Source organism: Ostrea edulis, chromosome 9 (assembly GCF_947568905.1).
Source record: "Ostrea edulis chromosome 9, xbOstEdul1.1, whole genome shotgun sequence".
Lineage (NCBI taxonomy): Eukaryota > Metazoa > Mollusca > Bivalvia > Ostreida > Ostreidae > Ostrea > Ostrea edulis.
Window position 1 is genome coordinate 50,856,330 of NC_079172.1, and position 23,526 is coordinate 50,879,855.

Here is a 23,526-nt window from a genome sequence, read left to right on the forward strand (position 1 = left end):
CCCGTAACTTAAATACTACAAGGTCTAGAATCATCAAACTTTGTCTGTAGATACATCTTGGGTAGAAGGTGTGTCGCACATTAAAACCAGGTCACTGTGACTTTTCATTAAGAAGATATGGCCATATATGGCAAAAACTTGTCCGGCTCATAACTTGAAAACTATTACACCTAGAATCACCAAAATTGGTCAACTAATTGCATCTTAGGTAGAAGGTGTGTCGCATCCTACTTTAAGGTCACTGTGACATTTAATTAAGGTGATATAAAAAAAAAATGTTTTAATGGGTACAATCTATACTGTTTACAATATGTGACGGGCGTATCATGTTCCGTGGCGGTGCACTTTATTTCTAAATTGAGTTGTCTTTCCTTTACTTGGATAATTATACCTGTTAAATCGTTTGACAATAGAAAACACAAGGAAATATCTAATCAAATGCAAGGCTTAGCCTATCTAAATATAGTTTATTCTTAAAGCGTAGTTGAAAATGTGTACTAATATATTAATTGGCAATATTCAATTTTATCACATTTTACAAAGGTGCGTTTCAAATAAATTATCTTAGGTTAGCCTTTCATGGAAGAAATACACCGATCCATTACACATCAATAAGCCCCGCCCATCGCTTAGCGACGCTTCCGGGTCGGACATTCTGTAGTAAACATGGCGGGCGAAATCAATTTAACTTCGATTCCGTCCGACATTTCTCTAGATTTTTTCAGAAATACCGAGATTACCAAGAGAGCAAAGGAGAGAGGGTACAATTATTTTATCAATGGATACGTTTATGCATTTAAATATAATATTCATCCAGTCATGAATCCATCGATATAGCGGCAAAATGTTACCGATCTATGCGCAGTGAACTTCCAATCTGACTAAAGTACAGACCTATATTATTATATATATAGGATCTGATAACTCCCCATAAGAGATCATGTTCTGGTGAATTTTGCATTGGCCAATGAAATCATAACTTCCTTTTGCTTGTCTGGTATTTCGGAAGTCATTCCATTTTCATACGTATGAGATGATACCCGATGAGTTCCGATAAGCAAATAACACAATTAAAAATGGCGTCGATAAGTGCCACGCCGAGGAAAACATGTCTTTTGTCGGATGCGTGTATCCTCTGTGGGTTTTGTTTTAAACAAATTGAGAAAGCAAGTGACGGTAGTGAAAAAATCCAAAAGTTTAGCGAAATTAAACTGCGTTTAAATGAAGAAAGGTGGGGGAATATCAGGAAACTGACGGGTGTGTTGACAGATTTGGATGAAAAAGGCCTTGGAGGGGTTTGCAAAAAATGTTATCGACAGGTTGAATCTGTTTTAAAAATTGAAGCCAAAAATGCAGTTGTTAAAGAACGTTTTCGTGAAATGGCAGTGCGAACTTTGAAAACAAAAATGTTACAACTGCCGTCTCCCCGAAGAACATCAATAACGAAAAGAATGCTCCGGAGCCCGGATACACATGTGCCCTCTACGAAGAAGAAATCTTTCGACGTATCTGTTGTGAAGCTTGTACAACTGACGCCCTTTAAAGATCTGACGAATACAAGAACGGATTCATCGAAAGCAGGGGTAAGTTATCTAAGCATATTGGTTTAATATTAACATTTATATGTAAACATGGTAAACATTTACAAATTGAAAACAAAAATCTCTAGCCTTGGTCTTAAACACAGATACCACTTGAAAGAAGTGTTACTGTCATCACACTCTCGGGCACAATCCAAGACTATTTACAATTAAAATTAAATCCTTAGATATGCTAATTACTATCAGGTGTATTAATTAGTGGATCAAAGGAAAATTTAGGAATTCAATACACCCCAGTCTTAGGGTGACTGTCAAATGTCTGTATGTGTCAACATACCATTAAATATATAATTAGATATTCAAAAATTATCTTAAATCATTTTTAATTGACAGCTGTCTATGCCTGTACATACTGCATGTATCCCTATTGCACCACAGGAGAAACAAGTTGGTATGTATAAAAATATGTGAATCATAATTGATAGAATGAATGATTGATTTAAATAGAGCTTTCAATAATCAAGGTGTGTCATGAAATGCAAAAAAAAACAACCCACCACCTTACAGTGTGTCCACCTGGCAGTCGTTCTGTTTGAAAACAATTAACTTCTGTGACATGAAAAGTTTCAAGACTGAAAGTGCATGCTTTCATTATATATACTAACTGTTGTACTTGACTTTTTTAGGGATATACCTATGGGTTTGTTTCACATTGTGTATCAATGCTTATTTATCAACATTAACTATATACGAAGCATTTTAAAGGTACTATATTAGGCCAGTAAGAAATTTAAGTAATTGCAGGAAACATATGGGACATATAGGAAATATGTGACAACATGGCAGTGTGTTACATGTGTCTTTGAAAGCTATCTGAATCTCAATGCAGTTCAACAACTCGCACATTCTTATACACAGCACCTGCATTATCCTACAAAGCATCTTGAGAACCTCAATCAGAATGTGACCAGAAAAGGAATTACAGAGTCATAGTTTGAAATGTTGTCCTACTAAACAGCATTGTACTTGATTTTAAACACAGTTATGGAAACAAAAGGTTATGTCACAATACAGCATAATGCCATACAATGATTATTTCATTTGAAAAATATTTCTGAATCCATTTTTGGTCTAATTATTATGAAATCTAAAGCATATAATACATAACATTTAGACATAAATTCTGTTCATGTTTTTTAAAGTTTTACCAACAATTGCAGAAATATGACAACTGAAACTTTAATATCAGCTTAGAGCACTCCATTTCCTTAAATATTATCCTTTGTCAGAATGGAATGAAATCATTGAGTGTGGTGTTCCTACAGTCATATAATGTGTTTGACTGTTCAGGAAAACAAAATCAAGACATTGAGACCAGAAACTGCAGATATTTGTATTTTTAATGGTGTAAAAATTGACCTTAGATGATTTTATGAGAAATATGTAGAAAAGTGATTGTTTTCAATGAAATATAGAACTTGACTCATTTATAGCACTATACTGTAGATGTATAATGTCAACAGTTGTATAATAAATGGACAAAAGATGATTAATTTCATGAAAGTGGATTGTAAGTAGTTTATAACATTACCTGTAATAACACATTATTTTCATTGGATGATTTGAATCTAACATATATAGATTTCAATAAAACATCCTTATCAGAATGAAAAGAAAATGCAAAAATTCCTGTATACAAATACTGGATTTTATCTTTCTAGAGGGTGCATCAACAAATAAAAAAGGATCTAAGCGATCTTTAGATTTTGAGACTAATAGATACCAAAGCGACATTCAACCCACACCTTTACATGGGTCGATTGAGGTTAACTTGTAAATTGAAAGTGTAGCAAAAGTTTTTACTGATCAGTTCATTACTAGATGTTCATGTTATACTTAGTCACTAACATAGTATTTCATTAATCATGATTCAGTTTAGCTCACCTTAGCTGAAAGCTTAAGTGGGCTATTCTGATCACATCTGTCTGTCCAAAAACTTTTCACATGTTTGACTTCTTCTCCAGAACCATGAAGCCAATTTCATTCAAAATTGGCACAAATCAATTCTTGGGTAAAGGGGATTCAAGTTTGTTCACAGGAATGTTCTCTTCAAAGGGGAGGTAATGAAGGAAATGCAAAAAAAGAAAGAAAGAATGGATTGATCTAAAAATGTTCTCAAGAACCACTGGGTGAGAAAAGTCGAATCTTACAGGAAAGCTTCCTGGCATAGTGTAGATGCAAGTTTGTTAGAAGGGTTGGGCTACAAGAAGACTTTTAGGAGATCAAAGACCCATAGGCCTCTTGTAAGGGTTGATCATTACATCAAGACTTATACTTTTATGAAACTACATCACAAGATGGCGATTTATGTTTTTTTAAAAATTATTTGTATCAATCAGTTTGTTTGTCTATCATCGTAGCTCAGTGGATAAAGTTACCGGTGAGTGACCCACAGATCACAAGTTCAAATCCACCAGTCTTCAGTTCATATTTACTGATATAAATTTTTGAAAATCATGTTTTTTTAAAATCCCAATTGCATATTTTTGGCTTTTTGACATATGTACTCATTACGTATCATCACATCTTTCATAATTAAATCAGTTTGCGCCGATTTGATAAGCTTTTTCATGTTGTAGTGAACAACCCAATCTGACTAAAGTACAGATCTATATATTTTAGGACACCTGAGTAAACTCATATTGCAATTGGTTGTTGTCCATTGTTGTTTGATAACAATTGAACATATTTAACTTCTTGATAACTACTATACTAATTCTTTTCAAATTTGGTGTGAAGCATCTTTGGAACAAAGGGGACATAAATTGTAAATTTCAGGATTCCCGCACCCCTGGGGCCTTAGGGGTGGGGCAAAAACTGCCCAAAATTGACAAATTTTCAAAACTCTTCTTTAGATCCGCAAATGTTTAAGAAAAACTAAATGCATAATTATGTAGAGCGAGAAGGCCTTTACCAAAATTGTAAATTTCATGATACCCAGGGTAGGGGTTCTGACTCTAGGGTGGGACTAAACTTTGTATATATTGTTTATGTGTAATTTTGCTGGTACTGTATAAAATCTAAATGCATACTTAGGAATAGCAGAAAAGGATGTACGGTGAATTTCACATCTTGTTTTATACTGTTGCTGAACATTAGAATTTAGTCAAAACAGGAATTTGTTTTCTCTAGATTTCATGGCCCTTGGGAGTAGTGATACTTTTTTACTAGTACTCACATGACCTATAAGGCCTGTGGGCCTCTTGTTTGTAGTTGATGTAGCTGTGAATGAATTTGAAAATAAGTTGACCTTTTGTATTTGCTAATTATGCATGTGCATATTGTTCTTTCAGATTATGCTTCAATTCAGATTTTGGATTTTCTATAAATCTCAACTATGATAAAAGGTACACAAATTAGAAAATCATTATATTTAACAAAATTTATATCAAAATAAAGATATAGAAGTTTTTATCTCCTATCCAATGTTCTGAGATGAAAAACAAAGGTTTGATGAAAATTATATCCAACGAACAGATTCTCTGTAGTGTGTTTGCATACCTTAGTTATTATTGTCATGGTCTTAGGCTTAGAATGAAAAGGTGTTATTTAATGTACATATACTTAAATTACTTGCAGATTAGTATTTACTATCCAAGTGGTCGCAAAAGTAGGTTCATCACCGATGAAAAGGAGAAGAAGGTCTGCAAAATTGTTTTTAGGGGAAAAGACATAGGCAGTGGATTGAGGGACTTTTTAAAGACAAGTCATCCAGAAGAACTAATTGAGGGTTCTGTAGCAATTTTAGGTATGGACTTGAAAGTCTAGTGATCAACTCTTTTTAAATCTTATTTAAGAAAGACATGTATGAAAAATATGGTAGCAGTCATTAGCAGATTTGTAAACTTCTGTGTATAAATGTATGTTAATAGATTTTATTGATTAAATTTTGTATTTTTCAAATAGCATGCCTTGCAATTTTTGTCATGTTTTGCAGGTGATGAATGCAAAACCTTGTGCAAGAGAAATTCTGGAAGTGTGCTTCAAGACAAATCAATTCAAAATGTTATGGAATTCACTTGGGACAAACTGTACACAGAACTACAAATACGTGCCCCTAATATCCTGAAGATAATATCAGCAATGGTCAATGACATTCCAATCCAAGTGAATAACAAACCATTTCAACTTGTAATGTACACTTTGTCCCAGATTCTGCATGCCATATCTCAAGAAATGTCTTTAGTACAGTACTTGTCAGGACTAGTGTTAATGCATGGAGGATGCACCCTTAAGGTACTTTAGTCTACCATATTCAAAAGTGATAATTACAAACCATATTTAGACAGATATCCAGATAAACAAACAACTATTCATTAACACATTGCTATTGAATATCTGAGGCACAGCTTGATTTATTAAATTGCAAATATATCTGTTTAATAATTATTTTTTGTTTTTAAGTCTTGAGCATTGTTGAGATTGGACAAATATTCCAATATACTCTAATACAGTTGTCAAGGTTTAAAGCATATTGGATATTTTAAATTTTATATTCAGCATTCTTACATATATATACATTTGTATGATTTTTAGTATGATTGATAAATTCTATTACTTGACATGTGATATTTGCTTTAATTAAATTGATTTTACATGTTTCTTTAGGATATCGAGAGGATTGCCAAATTTGGTGCTTCAGTTCACCCAGAAACATTGCGAAGAAAGCTGAATTCATGGGACGAATACTTGGACGAAGAACTACTTAAGTACAAAACAGAATGGAGTCGAGGAGGAAACAAGAAATATCAGCTAATTGGAGACAATTGGGATAGAAATATTATTCCATCTTATCGTACCTCTCAAGACAAGACATTGTCTTTGCACCTGTTTCAGGTTATTGGAGTCGTTGATAGGGTGGATTCTCTGAATTGTGCTTTTGATCCACAGCTCCTAGATATTTTAGAATTAACTCCTGTGGATTTTATTCCCTCAGTAGCTGATCAGGACATTCTTCTGCATGAGTTGACCTTTTTAGTGGCCAATGCAGTGATTGCAAATATTGAGCAGCTGAACGGAGCATTTGGATATATATATCCAAAACACTTGAAGCACAAGTATAGTGAATTCTCAGGAATGAAAACGGAACAAGTAAGACACATGTATACTAAATTTCTAGACAATTCTAGGCATGTTTTTATCTCCAACAAATCCAGTTCAAATACATGCATATTCATTTGTTTTTACAGTATTCTTTGGGACTTTTTGATTGTAATGAAATGGTTACCCAAGATGTGATCAGGCTACTAAAGGACATATCAAAGAAGTATGTGCCCATTGATGATGCTGGGGAAATAGTTGAGGAAGTGTTTTTTGGAGGCAAGTAAAAATTAATAGGGGAACATTTCAAGAGGAACATCAATAGCAGGGCTCAAAATTAACATATGCTTATCACTGACTGGATAAAAGTCTGGCAGACTGATTGACATTTGTTTTAGTAAGTCCGATGGGACTGGTTAATTTTCTAAAACGTCATTTTGAAAAACTTGTTTAAACTCTGCTTTTGGCATTCCTCTATAGACATCAGACAAACCTGATTAGTGTTGCAAAATTGTCCAAGGCACATAGTTAAATCCCATTATTTTATTTGAATAACATTAACGAAATATCTTTAATTATATCTGGAAAACCCTGGTGGATTGGTAAAATTTTCTGCAGACTTGTTTAAAATAAATCGTATCAGTCTGGCTAAACTGGTGATATGAAAAGTTAGTTTCAAGCCCTGATTGCATTTATATAGATTTGTTAGAATTATTGTGATTTTTATTTGAAATGAAATATTGAAAAAGATAGTGAAGAGTAACTCATGTATTTTTTTTTTCACTTTAAAGGAGACAGATTGACTGATGAGAGAATACAGAGTGCCCAAGAAGCTATGACCAATAATGAAAATCCATTGGATAAGTTTGAAGGATTCATTTCCAAAATTGAAGATTTTCATCGGCTCATGAACTTCCTTGAGGTAAATTAAGTCAAACAGTTTCTTATGTGCACTTAAAAATAAAAGATATAACAGATATTTATCAACTAAGATTTCCTTTTTCATAAAGTGAGGTTCATCATCGTCTGTCTGTAAACTTTCACATTTGTGACTTCTCCAGAACCACTGAGCCAATTTCAACTAAAACTTGGCATAAAGCATCAAATTTATTCAACTGAATTGCAACATCCTTGTCCAAGGGGAGATAATAGCAAAATTACATTAACAAGTTTTAAAAATCTTCTCTAGAACCACTGAGCCAATTTCAACCAAACTTGGCACAAAACATCCTTGGGTGAAGGGGATTCAAGTTCATTCAAATGAAGGGTCATGCCCCCTTCAAAGGGGAGATAATCACAAAAATAGGGTGGGGTCATTCAAAATTCTTCACAAGAACCAATGGACCAGAAAAGTTAACATTACATGTAAGCTTCCCGACATAATGGAGATTCGAGTTTCTTAACATCATAATCCCCAGGGGTAAGATGGGACCACAATAGGGATCACAATTTTACATGCGAATATGCAAGGTTACTAAAGTGAGCGATATGATCCATGGGCCTCCTTTGTTCACATGATATCAGGTGAGCGATGTGGTATGATCTTGTTAATAATGTTGAACTTGATATGAATATAGGTAAAAATATACCAATTATTTTTTTTTTAGGCAATTGTGTTGCAAACATACAGCACCCAGTCAGCAAATGACAGAGGAACAGTGTATTATTATAAGAACATATTAAATGCACGCAATGTGAAGGGGAAAGTAAAGAACTCTTACAGAGGATATAAAATGCTATACCGTACTATATTTGATGCTATGTGTTGTGCATTTTTCTTGAAAGAGTTTGGACTTCTTAACTTAACAGAGAGCATACCACTGCCTGATGAATTCTCCAAATGGACAGGAGAGGAAAAAATACAGTGGATGAATAACATATGTGAACGAATTGTGAACAAGTGGTTTTTTGGAGACAGTGACTTGTTTGAAAAGTTGCGACAAGTATTGTCTGATCCAGATCATGAAGAAAATTATTGGTTCGGGAACTTTAAAGATGGTCGCTTTTCCTGCCACTACTGTGAAAAAACTTACTGTCATATCAAAAGTGCAGAATTTCATGAAAAAGAAGTCCATGGCCATTCCAAACCAGCATTACGAAAAAGTAAACAAGCAAACCTATTGCAAGATGAACTTTTTGATTATTTGATAGCCCTTTTCCGTCTGTCAGCATTACATCGAAATCTTGATACGGCAGTGGATATGGCTGATGGCTATAGATCTATTCGCTCAGCTAAGTACGAGACCCCGCTGTACAACAAGACCCACAAAACAAAATATCTTATCGGCAGCATCCATTTAACAGGCCTCATATCAGGAACCTTGCCGCCTCCTCAAACAGAGAGACTTATTGCAAATCGCTGTATAAATTTGTCAGGTGGGAAGAACTCGAACATGGCACTAGATGAGTATGTAGAACTAGTCAACAGAGATACAAAAAACACTTGTTCTGGATTCCAAACAAAGGAGAGTATAATTGCGCACTCGAAACAATTTCCTCTTTTAATCAAAGCTGTGAAAAATTTGGACATGATTAATGATGTACATAGAAGAAAAGGATTCCACAACATACCTTCATATAAATCTGATGTTCGGAAGATTGTACAAGACCTTTTTGACATCGATGGTTTTTCCCAACATAAAGGACGCAAGCTCAAGTGCAGAGAACTAGTCCAGAAAAGCAATCCATTTGCAGACAGTTATAAACAGTTGGTGAACATGATATACAGACATAAACCTTTACTTCCATTCCGTCGATTAAGGAATAAACAACTATAATGATGTGATTGTTTATCTACCTGGTACATGAGACATAAAATCAAATTAAATATTATGGAGGATTATCGCCAAGACTTGTCCAATTTACATGCACACATATACAATGTACAGTAATTAAATTTTCAAATGGAATAAACATGGATTTAATCAATAACATCTTTGATAACTTACAATATTTGAAGATCCAACTTGATGTTGGCCATATTTTAAAAAAAAATAAATCAAATTTTGATTACTCATTGCTGTTGGTCTTTGTTTGTCGTCGTGTGTCATCCATTAACAATTTTACATTTGTAACTACTTCTTAAAAACTACAATGCCAATTGTTACCATTTTTGCCCCAGACTTGATCAACCCAAAGAAAACGGGTCCCAGAAAAAATGTGTTGTTTACTGTTTCTTCACAAATCCCAACATTACTCTGTAATTTATATATGCTTCAATTCATTCTGGTACACATAATTATAATTAGTATCATGCAGAAGAAAACAGGACATTGTCTTTTAGAGACTGATAAAACAGTTTTGTATCTGATCATTAGATAACTGTTGCATTGTTATGAAACTGTAAACAATACAATTTTTACCTAAAAAATAAACACTAACAAGTTTTGTGTAAATTTGAACCTTAAGTTGATTTAATCTCATCAAGATCCTCATCAGATTCATACTCATATGATACAGTATCACTGTCACTGCTTGAGGTTTCCATTACATGTACATCATCTAAAGACAGATTTGTCATATATTTTTCTAAAATTGTCGAAGAACATGAATTACAGGAACATCCTGTATCACAAATGTCACAACAAGTATGTATTCTGGTACCTTGTACCAGCTTTAACTCGCTCTCCGAAAGAAATGTCTTAAGCAGTTGCAATCTTCGGCAATCAGTTGAAGTCAGGAAGTCTTTGACGTCCTGGTCAACATTCCGTAGTTGTTGACCATAATACATCAAAAAGGCACATGATTGTTCCCCATCCCTTCCCACTCGCCCTGTTTCCTGGACAAAGTCTATCAAACACCTAGGAGGTCCATAAATTATAACATTGTGACATGCATAAACATTTACACCCATTCCCAGTGCACTGGTAGCAACAATAATGCGCAAAACACTGTCCTCAGTCAATTTTTCAAGGGTTTTCTTTTTTTTTATCTTCTGTTGTTTCAGAATGAAACATTTCAACCATGTTTTCAATGTTAGTAACATCTGATAGTTCAGACACTATGAAGTTGTACACACGCCCAACATCTCTTATTGAGTTGCAATAAAATATTGTCCGTGGGAACTCCTTTATTAAATCTCGAAATGAGTCCAAAATCCACAACTTTCAATGTTAGGGTCTACTTTCTTCACAATGTACTTGATGTTTTCTTTATTTGGGGAAACTGTAATGTTCGTGTAGTCCTTCAGTCCCAAAACTTCTATCACCCTCTTTTTAATTGTCTTTGTGCAAGTCGCGCTTAGTGCTAATAATGATGCCTCAGGAAAGTACGATCGGATCTCTCCAACACGCCGAAACCACTTTCGGAACACTTTATCCTCCTTATCTGCTTCTAGACCACCCCTAAATTTGATAATAAAGGTTATGAATAAGAATCTAAATTAAAACCATTTAAACATGTTTTAAAAATTTTAACTACCAACATTCCTTCCACTTTTTCCAAAAAAATGGGCTGCAGTACACTAAGCAACAGTTTTTAATGATGTTTAAAATTATTTTTACATATTCTAAATTCAAGACATCCAAGTATGTCTATAAAAATCAAACAAAATATGAGAGTTAAGATAATTATAGTTTAGGGAATTTACAATGCTGATAGTTGGTTGGGTAATATGATTACATATTTTGCATAAAGACCTAAGACACCTTTGGAGCAAAATATTGTGTCAATGACGTGTGAGCAATTTGTTCGTCAATAAATGTAAAAAAAAAAAAAAAAAAAAAAAAAAAAAAAAAAAATAAATAAATAATATCAATATATTGATGGAAAAAATAGCACTGACAGTATACAATATCTCATTTGATTTATTATTCAGGTTGTTTTAAAGAACTCTCATAAATGTAAAATACATGAATAGGAAGACATTACCATGTGACAACTGTGTGGAATTCATCAACTACGATGACAGTTACATTAAGTCTTTGTATTGTTGATCTCCATTGGCTGTCTCCAACTAATGACTCGGGGGATGCATAGATGATGTCTACTTTTCCTGCCTGTATCAATTCATCGGTCTCCTTGTCTGTGCCTGGAGCATTCAAGAGTGACTGTGTTTATAAATTCTTAACATTTCCAACACAATATTTAAAGAATGAAATGATAACTATAAATGAACCAGTTCAACAGTGAACTTGGAATCAAATTTGGGCGGTGCAGTGCAACATATAGTGGATAACACATTTCACGCAAGAATTTCTTATGTATTGTTAACGGTCTACTGCTTGTCAGAAGCATATATAAGTATGATGACTATCCATTATTATTTAGATGATCCTTAGTGAACTTCGATTTAAGACCGGCCATGAGACCCAATTTCAATTAAATTATATAAATATAAACGAATAAATATATACATACCTTTAAAAGCAGCAGTTACTAATCCTAAGGAAGTTAATTTTCTGACTTGGTCTTGCATAAGAGACACCAGAGGACAGCAAACAATTACTTTCCCGAAGCTATCATCACGGAGTAAAGCTCTCTTCACTGGCAAATACGCTTGAAATGGGAGCGATTTTCCAAAACCTGTTGGTAACACGGCGACACAGTCTTTTTTATCAAACACGCAGTCCAAAATCATCCGCTGTTCATCCTTTAAACACTTAACGCCAAATTTTTTCAAAACTTCTTCCACTACTCGTTCAATATCCGCCATTTTTGTTTATACGCCGCGCTTCATTTGAAACGCGTTATCTGATTGGATCAAATTATGATGCAATATGCAAATACAAAGTTCACCAGAACATGACCTCTTATGGGGAGTTATCAGATCCTATATATATAATAATATAGGTCTGTACTTTAGTCAGATTGGTGAACTTCCACACAAGATCAATATGACAATTACTCTCACAACATCGACTATTACCGAGAGTCATTGCTTTTGCAAAGCCCGGTATGTAACTAAATTTAAGATTAAGATGTTCATCATATAAAAATTCTATGAATTACGCAATAAATCTATTACGAAAGGTACATATTTAGTATTCCTCCTTTTAGAGTAAGTGGTACTTGTTCTCATGTTGTTGGCACGATGTATACATTGATACACAATAAAGACATTGGCTTGATTGAAGTACCCTCGTCCCTTCCATGTACTAGTATACCACAAAAGTGGCATAAATCTCGTGGACCTAAAATAAACCCTGAACCAGTTGCTGCCATGGTTTTTGCCAACCCTAAACAGAATCCCAGAAAAAAAGGCCTGTCCACAGCATAATGCCAAACATGAGGTATTGGCAAATCATTTCTGATTTTGAAATTATAATTTGATAAGAGACAAGTTAAGCCATTTTCAAATAATATAATATACACACTATTAAGTACTCATAATTATTAAGCATCCCAGACGTTGATGCTCTCGAGCTCAAAAAACTGAAGATGGGTGCTGCTGCTGTGGGAACACCTTCTTCAAGAGGATATTCAGTTAACCGAGACAACACTCGGAAATGTTCAGCTAAGGTTAATGCTTCCACATCAGGTACTACCATGTTGCACACGGAAATACATACACAACTATGTACACCATAGAGAGATGACAACTCAAGCAATACTATGTTTTATAATTTATAAGCATAACAATTCTGAAACACAAGAACAATAAAATATTTATCACATTATAAACTTATCAACAGGAACATAGCAACAACTCAAAAAAGAGGGGCCCCTTCAAATGTTCCCTCTCTGTACAGTTCAATTTATTTGCTGACCCCCCCCCCCCCTTCTTTTTTAACATAGTAAATACTAGTAGAAAATGTAATCTTGAACCAATGAACCCATGTATTGAAGGATCACCCCCTCCCTTTTACTAGGACTTTGAGGTTTGGGCAGAACCCCCCCCCCTTTTTGGCTTGTCGAGAATTTTCAAATAGTTGTCAACTTCTTCAATCCCCCCCCCCCCACCTTGCAAAATTATAATTTAATTTAAACAATATTTTATTATGTATGAAACATAAATGGATTAGGCAGCAGGCTTGCAGCCTATATAAGCCTTCTCCAATAAGGTACAAGGTGATTACATGTATGTATAATGATGAGCATGAGTATATATACAATATGTATGATAAATATTGACAATATAAAAATCAATACATAATTCAAAAGGATGAAGATAGAATACATGTATCATGTATCACATAGCATGTCATGATAACATGGAAAATGTGTATTGTAGATGTATAGTAAACAAACAAAAACAGAAAAAATACCAAAAATAAGGTAGATGGTTAATAGAAAATAAGAAGAACTTTGATAACAAGTAAACATAAAAGAAAAGAAAAAAAAGGGGGAGGGGGTACCGGTTCAAGGCTAAATACATAATACATATACTAGTAAAAGAATAGATAAATGCATTACAAATACATATTTTAAATGCATTGTTAAAGTCCTTTGCTTTGAAAGATGTAATTTTGAACAAATTTGAAGATCTTTCTATTATCGTTGAAATTAAGAGTTTCATTGCCACAGAGTAATAATTCTAAGGATATAGAAACATGCAGCTGCATTGCATTTATAGATTCAAATAAATAAAGTCTTGCAAAATTATACTACTTGTCTTATGATAATTATATTTACATCACTTCATAAATAAAGAACATTGCAATACTGAAAAATACCTCAACACATGGATAACCGGGTGATCATAGTTCTCATGAAACACCTTTACAATAACTCACATTCTCTCAACAAACTATCAATCCAATCAGATAGACAGAAGGGATGGTCAACGAGCATATAAAAACACAATGCTATCTTCATTTATATCTAAATCCTAGAATCTCTAAACTTGGAATCCTTGTATCAATTACTACAAATTAATCCTTACACAAAAATATACTTTATATTTCCATAAAGTAATACTGTACAATTTATTATATGTAATAAATGACTGCTACATATATTTAAGTTACAGGAAAGAACAAAAATACAATGTTGAAGACAACTTTTCGTTAGAATTCTGCTAAAGTACCGGTATTCTGGAAGTTTGTCAGTATTGCAGCTACAAACCAATGTGCATTAATGCAATTGAACATACTAACTGGAATTTTCTCTCTCTCCATAATCTGAAACATTTAATTTGATTGATTGCACGTTCAATGTGTATTCTATGTGGAGCAATTTTTCTTGTAACACTAAATCGCCTTCACTAAATGGCTTACAACAAGATGCAAGAGGTGGAATATTTAACTGCAGGCCCAGGTCTGTTAATTCATTTGCAATTAAAAATTCTTTGTAAGACATTAATGCATCATTTTCTACAATAAACGTTCTTTCTTTCAAATGTTGCAAATAACTATGTAAAAACTTATACGGTACCAATTTTGATGCACCAGATGCGTATTTCGACAAATAATGTCTCTTCAGTGATGCTCAACCGAAATGTTTGAAATCCGAAATAACAATGAAGTTTTAGAGCTATTATAGGGAGAAACAGTGTGCTAAAAAAGTGGAGTCAAATTCGTCTAAGGATAAGAGCTATGCATGAGGGAGATAATCCTTAATTTTGAAATGAATTTATAAATTTGATAACAGCAATTAAATATACATGTACATCCATATTTTCAAGCTAGTAACGAAGTACTTAGCTACAGGGCTGTAGAGACCCTCGGGGACTAACAGTCCACCAGCAGAGGCCTCGACCCAGGGGTCATAATGTATAAAACCCACAGTGTTCAATTATCTCTTTGTCAGAAATGCTTCCTGAATATAAATCTGAAACAGATAAAATTGACCCCTTTGGATCACATACAACAAGAGCTTTCAATGTATTAGATGATTTGTTGCTTCAATGATGAAGGGTTTTTTTTTAGTCTAAAACGAAAAGTAAAACCAATCTCGTCTATTGTTGGTTGTACATTATTTAATGTCCCGCTCGAGAATTTTTTACTCAATGGAGACGTCACCATTACTTGTGAAAGGCTGTGAAATTTATGCCTATGTTCGGCGCTAATAGCAGGGAGGAATCTTTATTGTGCCACACCTGCTGTGACGCAGGGCGTCAGTTATAGCGGTCTTATTCGAAGGACCGCTCCATTTAATCGCCTCCTACGATTGATTGATTAATTATTGTTTTACACCATTTTTGGCAATATTTCTGCCATTTCACGGCAGTTAACTAATTGAAAGTTTGGTTGTGAGTGCTTGAGTTTCGATGACGGCCCCAACGAACCTATTCTTTTTCTAATATCAGGGGAACAATTGCGTGCCAAGGGGGGTTGCGATCACAGGCACCTGAAGTGTGGATAGCTTGTATATATCTTATGTACATACCCACCCACCCCTTCCAGAATGAAATTATTTCATAAAGTTGGTTTATATCCCGTCAATCGGTCCTCGAAGCAGGTAGTCCCCTGTTTGTTTACATGATTTGTTGCACACCTTTACATATATTAGTATCTCACAAGTGGTCATCTCAAAAGCTTAGACCCGTGGGGATCCGGGTTAGAATAGGTCCCAGTACCACTTGATTGTCGTAGAAGGCGACTAAATGGGGCGGTCCTTCGGATGAGACCTCAAAAACTGAGGCCCCGTGTCACATCAGGTGTGGCACGGTAAAGATCCCTCCCTGCTCAATGGCCATGAGCGCCGAGCATAGACCTGAATTTTGCAGCCCTTCACCGGCAGTGGTGACGTCTCCATGTGAGTGAAATATTCTCGAGAGGGCGTTAAACAACATTCAATCATAAGCTTACAGAAGGTACAAACTGACTATTCAGAACGACTTATGGGGGTGATCGGTGGGGAAATAACATATTTTGGGTACAAAGGGAGGGGGGGGGGGTAGGTATGTACACAAGATCTATTAAGCTATCCACACTTCAGGTGCCTGTGGTTGTGATCTTTGACACTGGACACCCTTTATTTAACGTTCCATCCGACGGACATACAAAATTACATACACAAGTAAAAATACATGTAAACAGTTGTATTATAAAAGTATTAATTTTTTTTATCGCATTATATAGAAGTTAGAGCGTTCGCCCCGCATGCGGAAGGCCAGGGCTCGAATCCCGGTCGCGACAGACCTAAGTCGTTAAAAAACCACAGGCACCTGAAGTGTGGATTGATAATTAGAAATACAAAGGCACGGTTATCCAGCTATGAAGCTTGAAAATCTTTTGATCGAGTTGTGAAACATATACTAACAAGTAAGGGGTAATGAGGACCTATTATAACCCGTATAACATTATCTGAGGACCTATTATAACCCGTATAACATCAGAGGACCTATTATAACCCGTATAACATTATCGGAGGACCTATTATAACCCGTATAATATTATCTGAGGACCTATTATAACCCGTATAACATTATCGGAGGACCTATTATAACCCGTATAACATTATCTGAGGACCTATTATAACCCGTATAACATTATCTGAGGACCTATTATAACCCGTATAACATCAGAGGACCTATTATAACCCGTATAACGTTATCTGAGGACCTATTATAACCCGTATAACATTATCTGAAGACCTATTATAACCCGTATAACATTATCTGAGGACCTATTATAACCCGTATAACATTATCTGAAGACCTATTATAACCCGTATAACATTATTTCACTTTTAGATTTGCTTGAAATGATATCATTACAATAAACTGTGACCGAAATTTTAATTCTTTAAGTCAGGTTTATGAGCATCTTTACATTTTTTATATTTATTTTACATAAAGGCTTTTCCCCCGGTTGCCCATATACGATTGTTAAATATAGATTAGTACCCCTTACTAATTTATAGTCCGTCCGTACACATTTTAAGGTTAACGTTTTCTTTCTAACTAAATTTCCATAAAACCATGTCCTTGTGAACAGTACGTGACTCATATTTTTAAATGACAATTTTCACACCTTAAAAATGCATTTACGCACATGTATTGAAAGTTAAGGAGGCATGATGCTACACCAGAAAAAAATTATGTAGATGAAAAGTGGGGAATATGTACAGCAGTATTGTTGAAAATTTTCACATTTACTTTATTTTGTTAAAAATGCAGTTTTAGCAGAAGATAATCTGAAGAAAAAATTAAAACCCTTGCTGGACTCGAACCTGCGACCTACATGTACAGTTCAGCAATCGGTATGCTAATTAACTTACTGAGCTACTCGGCTAGGTATTTGAATTGAAAAGGAAAACTAAAATATTGCTGATATTGATTTTTTCCTCCATTTTTTTTAAAGGAAGTCAGCCATTAAGACGATGTATAGTACCTCCCTAATTAATGAAAATTCAATAGGTGTGTGTTATTTGCAAGTATTTGCATTAATTAACTTCCAGTTCCCGTGGATACATGCATCTACATTTATTTCAATGTATAAGATGCCTTTTTGACATTTCTAAGATTGTTCGTAAAGACTGAAAGTATTAAGCAAGAAAAAAAAAACCAAGCTATATTTGTGGACGTTTAGAATTTACCTCGCTCTGTATTGCACTAAAGGTATTTAGTGGGGAAGAATCGCGCGGTTTTCTATAACCTGTCAACGATGTGAAGAAAAGTCATTCGCAAGAGAATATAAAGGTCACAACGTACTACCAAGTTGGTTGAATCGGACAAAAGACAGCAAGCCATAGTCGAAAGTGAATAGAAACACAAGATACGTAGTCATAATACAGATTTATATAGTAAACTAAAAATATGAGAGAAAGACGCAATGTTTCACTGAACGACCACAAACTTGAACCAATTATGTTAATTTGGAAATTGATGTTTAGTCCGATGTTGGAAAAATCTTACATTCACCTCGAAGGCAAGTGGGAAAGGATACAACGTTCTATTTTGTCTAGTTTGTTGGATCTCGAGCGATTAGAAAGCTCGAAGTTATTCGATTATATTGTTTAACACCCCTCTCGAGAATTTTTTATTCATATGGAAACGTCACCATTGCCAGTGAAGGGCTGCAAAAAGGCCTATGATCGGCGCTTACGGCCTTTAAGCAGGGAGGGGTCTTTATCGTGCTACATGGGCGTATGGGATTTATGAAATTGATCACTGTTCGTTATCTTCACCTTTCACCTACAGTGACACGGGGCCACGGTTTAAGCGGTCTCATCCACATTTAACTAACAAGTATAGTAAACTGAAGCGCGATAAAATGATATGTCTAGGATTTAACTGAAATTTCACACTTGATGATCCGAAATTTTATGGGTAATGATATACAACTGAAAAATACATTAGGGTCAAATTGGAAAGTAGTTGTGCTTCGGGGCAACGTCTTATCAAATGACCTTCAGATCAACATTGATAAAGGATTGTATTATAAACGGCAGGCGACAAAAGTAATTGTAAAAGTAAAGAGCAAGTGTCGCTTAATTCCCATTTGTCAACATGGCTACCACTCTGACTCTCTCCCACAGGATTTCACGATAAAAAGCGGGGGTAAAAGGCAGAGGAATCTCGGATTTGATAACTTTAGTCGGGTGCAGAATTTTACACCAGTAATGAAGCTGGCCATGGTCTTGAATTTAAACGCAAGATCGGATTTATGTCAGTCGTAGTTACGACAGACACACGCCCCTTGATGAGAAGAACCCTTGGCCGGCGTAAAGAAAAACGAACTGTCACATTAAGGTGGGTCCTTAGTCCTGGATTTTTGGGGTTTAGGTAGCATTTTTTTGTTTGGAATCAATAAATTAACATTCAGAGTAATGAAAAAAGGCAAAACAGTTAAGGATTTCCATATTAATTTTCATTACATACACCACTAAAGTCATGTACCCCAATGTAGATTTTTATGAAATTCATTGGAAACAGTTATTTGTTTTTATTTTAATATAAAAACAACAAAATATTTTTTGAATTGCATTTATTTATCGGGAAACATGTCAATAACTAAAACACATGTCATTTTCAATATGTTGTCATTTTCAATATGTTCATCAAGTTTTAGAATAATATGTGCAAAATTATTGAATTAGCGTTATTCTCCAAAATGTAAAAAACAAACAAATGTGGACGCACTTTCCTTATAGCATGGTTTACATATCATTTTTTCTGTTTATATTAGTAGAGTTACATCTGTTATAGTTATTCATGGGGAAAATCCATACCTTTCCTTAATAATTTCAAATCTATGGCTTCCAGATTATGTATACCCCCATCAAAAACTGAAGTATAGCACCATAAAGCTGAGCTATTTAAAATCACTCGGGATTAAAATTTTATGTAATTTCATGAAAAGACACAGATAATGATTCCTTATCACCTTGGTAAAATGTTTGTCAAAAATAAAGGAAATCTATCGCATTATGGACTTGATAAATAATTTAATGAGAACAGAGTTATTGTCCTTGGATTCAATATTTTGAAACATATCATTGACTATTCAAATATAACTAAGACTTTTGAAATATTTTATGGCTAACAAGAATTTTTACAATAACTATTGAAAAAGATTCCAACAAAATTTATGTTCCTATTATTAAATCATTGACTTTGCAAAATCCTATGACGTCACAGGAGTGTGGAACTACGTTAACATGTAGTAAAAGTTGATAGAAGTGAAGCATGTAAAATCAGTTTCCACTCTAGCCAATATTAAAACAATTTAAGATTGTACTGACATTAGTGTAGAAACTAGTGGAATAAATTTCTATTAGAATGTACGTTTGAAGAACCTTAAATTGTTGTCAAATCTTAATGCCAAAATGAGACATCTGAATATTCACCAGAAAGTTCAACATCTGATGACTGATTATCTTTCAATCTTTGAAGATGTTCCCCCTATCCCATAGGGACCCGGGTTAGAATAGGTCATCGTTACCCCTGGTTTATCTTACACAGAGGTCCAGTGTCACAGGTGTGGCACGATAAATAACACCCCCCCCCCCCCTGCTCAAAGGCCGTAAGCGCCGAACATAGGCATAAAATTTACAGCCCTTCACCGGCACTGGTGACGTCTCTGGGACATATGAAAGGCGAAGATAACGAACAGTGATCAATCTCATAACTCCTTTAAGCAATATAAAACAGAGTTGGGTAAACACGGACTCCTGGATATACCAGAGGTGGGATCAGGTGCCTAGGAGGAGTAAGCATCCCCTGTCGACCGCTCACATCCGCCGTGAGCCCTACATCTTGATTAGGTAAACGGAGTTATCCGTAGTCAAAATCAGTGTGCCAAGAACGACCTAACAATCGGCATGAAACGCGTCAGACAGCATTGAAAATTCTCGAGAGGGACCCTATTCAATCAATCACAATGGGTCCGTTTTTCAGTGAGTCGCCTCTTACGACAAGCAAGGGGTACTGAGGACTTGTACTAAATCGGATCCCAACGGGACTTGATGTATTGTGTAATTTAACATAATTACAATGTAGAATTTACCCTGTGGTGTCCCAGTAGGTAGTGTGAATCGTAGCCGTTCTACCAACAGTGAACAAATTCCCTCCAAAATAACATAAACCCGAATTCACTTATTTTGAATTATTTATGTCCAATTGTATTGTAATAGATCTATATGTATATTTTTTTTTCTTCAGTATTGGCCGCGAGTCAACAAACATGTTATTGTGAATGCAAGGTGAAGATAACGAACAGTGATCAATCTCATAACTCCTACAAGCAATACAAAATAGATAGTTGGGCAAACACGGACCCCTGGACACACCAGAGGTGGGATCAGGTGCCTAGGAGGAGTAAGCATCCCCTGTTGACCGGTCACACCCGCCGTGAGCCCCATATCCTCATCAGGTAAACGGAGTTATCCGCAGTCAAAATCAGTGTGCCAAGAACGGCTTAACAATCGGTATGAAACACGTCAGACAGCATTTGACCCAAAGCGAGGTTGTATTGACGAACTAGATCGTTATAACGACCATAGAATTTGCAAAATGCTGACTTCAATCGAGACTGTTGAAATCCCTGTTCCATCAACTTGTTTGTCAGTAGCTTACCTCGATTTAAAAACTGACTATACCCAGAACAAGCTCTTGCATATCGAATCAGTTGAGATATATAAACACCATATGCAGGTGATAATGGAATATTGCTACATAAATGTGGGAAGTTGACGATGGAGAAGCTGAAATCATCCCGTTTGTCATACAGTTGAGTAGTTAGTTTGCCGTTAATGTCTACTTTCAATAAAATATCTAAGTATGAAGCAGAAGTGGACGACTCTGTGGTGTCCTTTATTTCGAGCTCACAGGGATATATCAAATCGACATATGAATGAAAGCTATCATTGTTAATAGACAAAACGTCATCGATATATCTAAAAGTCGAATTGAAGGTCACAGCGAGAGATTTTTTCTTCTCACGTAGAAGTTTTTGAATAAATTCTGCTTCATATGAATATAAAAACAGGTCAGCTAACAAAGCAGCACAATTCGTGTCCATTGGGAATTCCAACAGACTGTTGGAAGACCTGATCACCAAAGACCACGAAGATATTGTCAATGAGGAACTCTACCATATTTTTTTATTTCAACTTCAGAGTACTTGTGCGTGGAATCAGAGTGGTGTTTAACAAAGTAAGTTTTTGAATGACTGATCACTAGATATGAATATTTCCGTTTTCCATTTTTGTTGAAGAAGCAACTGTCTATGATGTCAAAAAGTCTAGTCTTTAATTTATCGTGAGGAATGGTCGTGTATAGTGTTGAAAAGTCATAGGTTTTAATGCTATTGATTTGGGAAAAATTCTGTGATTTCAAGTTTACTAAAAGTTCTTTAGAAGATTTTAGAATCCACATTTGATTAACACCACTTCTGGCATATGTGGTCGCACAGTAAGTTTGAAGTTTCTCCTTCACAGCTGTTAACATTTTCGTGAGGAGCAAAGATAGGGGCTTGGTAGAGCACTTACTGGATCCAGCAATGTATCTTTGTTTGAAAGAGTTTTCATGTAGTTTAGGAATCCAGTATAGGTACGGTAACTCATATTCATTCGACCCATTGACTGGAATATTAAATGTGTCTAAAAACTGAAGCATGGTTTTGAAGAGTTTCGTCTTTTGAAAGGGCAGTTGGAGTATAAGTATGATTACCAAAAGTGGAATTAATGCCAAGTTCGTTTAAAATACAGTTGTAATAATGAGCCTTACAAACAAAGACAATGTTGTTACTAGCTTTGTCAGCTGGAACCAAAACATATTCCTCATGTAACCTATCTAATTCTTTTATCACTTCTGGTTTACTAAACACAGAAGGATAGATGGTACGTACTTTTGTTTTCATGTGTCTAATGCGGGATTTTAATATCCCTCTTATGCTTTTAACCCATTCTGACAATGTATCAAGTTCTTCTTTTTCATATTTAGCCCATCATCTGGCATAATCTTCGACAGAACTCATAATAGAGATGAAGTTCTGTCGCCAATTCAAAGACCGAGGTTCTCTGTATTTAGGACCTTTAAGAATAAGTGATTTGAGGTCCTCATTTTCAACTATATCAACATCACCAGTAATGACATGTCCAGCTGGACTGTAGTTGAAAGAAGATGATGTTGGTGGATTACGTATAAGATGGTCTATATCTAAGCACTGCAAAGTTTGTTTATAATTAAAAAGTTTGGAAGCAATAGTAGAAGTATAGCTGTAGGAAATACAGGGTGTAGACTTAAACTTGAAATAAGTTGGAATACACGACTGAACCCTTTTATGACGAAGAATGTTGCTTATGTTGACGGCAACTATTCCTTTGTTTGTAAATTTGAGCTTAAGGAACTGACGGCATGATTTGAAAGGAATATCATCCATGGTCCGTGCTGGTTTATAGAGCCTGTGATAGGCAACATCCATAATCATAGAGTTGTGTCTATATTCAGGTGTTGAAAAATCCAAGTATAGACTAGCCATAGCTTCTTCAAATAACGTATGTAAAACTCTCAATGGGATAGAGTAAAGTTTTGTACGAATATGATGTGGACCCAATT

General features: G+C 35.0%; 2 protein-coding genes and 1 pseudogene across 3 annotated transcripts; 2 read left to right on the forward strand and 1 right to left on the reverse strand.

Moving 5' to 3' along the window:
- The first annotated feature begins 881 nt into the window (after window positions 1-881).
- Window positions 882-5,317, forward strand: LOC130050215 (uncharacterized). 2 transcript variants are annotated; one of them, XM_056149506.1, is made up of 4 exons: window positions 882-1,583; window positions 1,935-1,992; window positions 4,895-4,948; window positions 5,181-5,317. In XM_056149506.1, exons 1-3 carry the CDS (start codon window positions 1,044-1,046, stop codon window positions 4,927-4,929), a joined length of 633 nt encoding a protein of 210 aa, XP_056005481.1. In that variant the 5' UTR covers window positions 882-1,043; the 3' UTR covers window positions 4,930-4,948; window positions 5,181-5,317. The 2 variants fall into 2 exon arrangements, with proteins under 2 accessions (XP_056005481.1, XP_056005482.1); XM_056149507.1 differs by lacking the exon at window positions 1,935-1,992.
- On the forward strand, window positions 5,037-9,569 carry LOC130046377 (uncharacterized). The gene is made up of 7 exons (XM_056150781.1): window positions 5,037-5,090; window positions 5,181-5,349; window positions 5,539-5,708; window positions 6,210-6,692; window positions 6,791-6,920; window positions 7,433-7,563; window positions 8,249-9,569. The coding sequence occupies exons 1-7, from the start codon at window positions 5,037-5,039 to the stop codon at window positions 9,416-9,418; spliced, it is 2,307 nt and encodes a 768-aa protein (XP_056006756.1). The 3' UTR covers window positions 9,419-9,569.
- LOC125678263 (ATP-dependent DNA helicase RecQ-like) lies at window positions 9,418-12,594 on the reverse strand (annotated as a pseudogene).
- Between the last annotated feature and the right edge of the window lie 10,932 nt (window positions 12,595-23,526).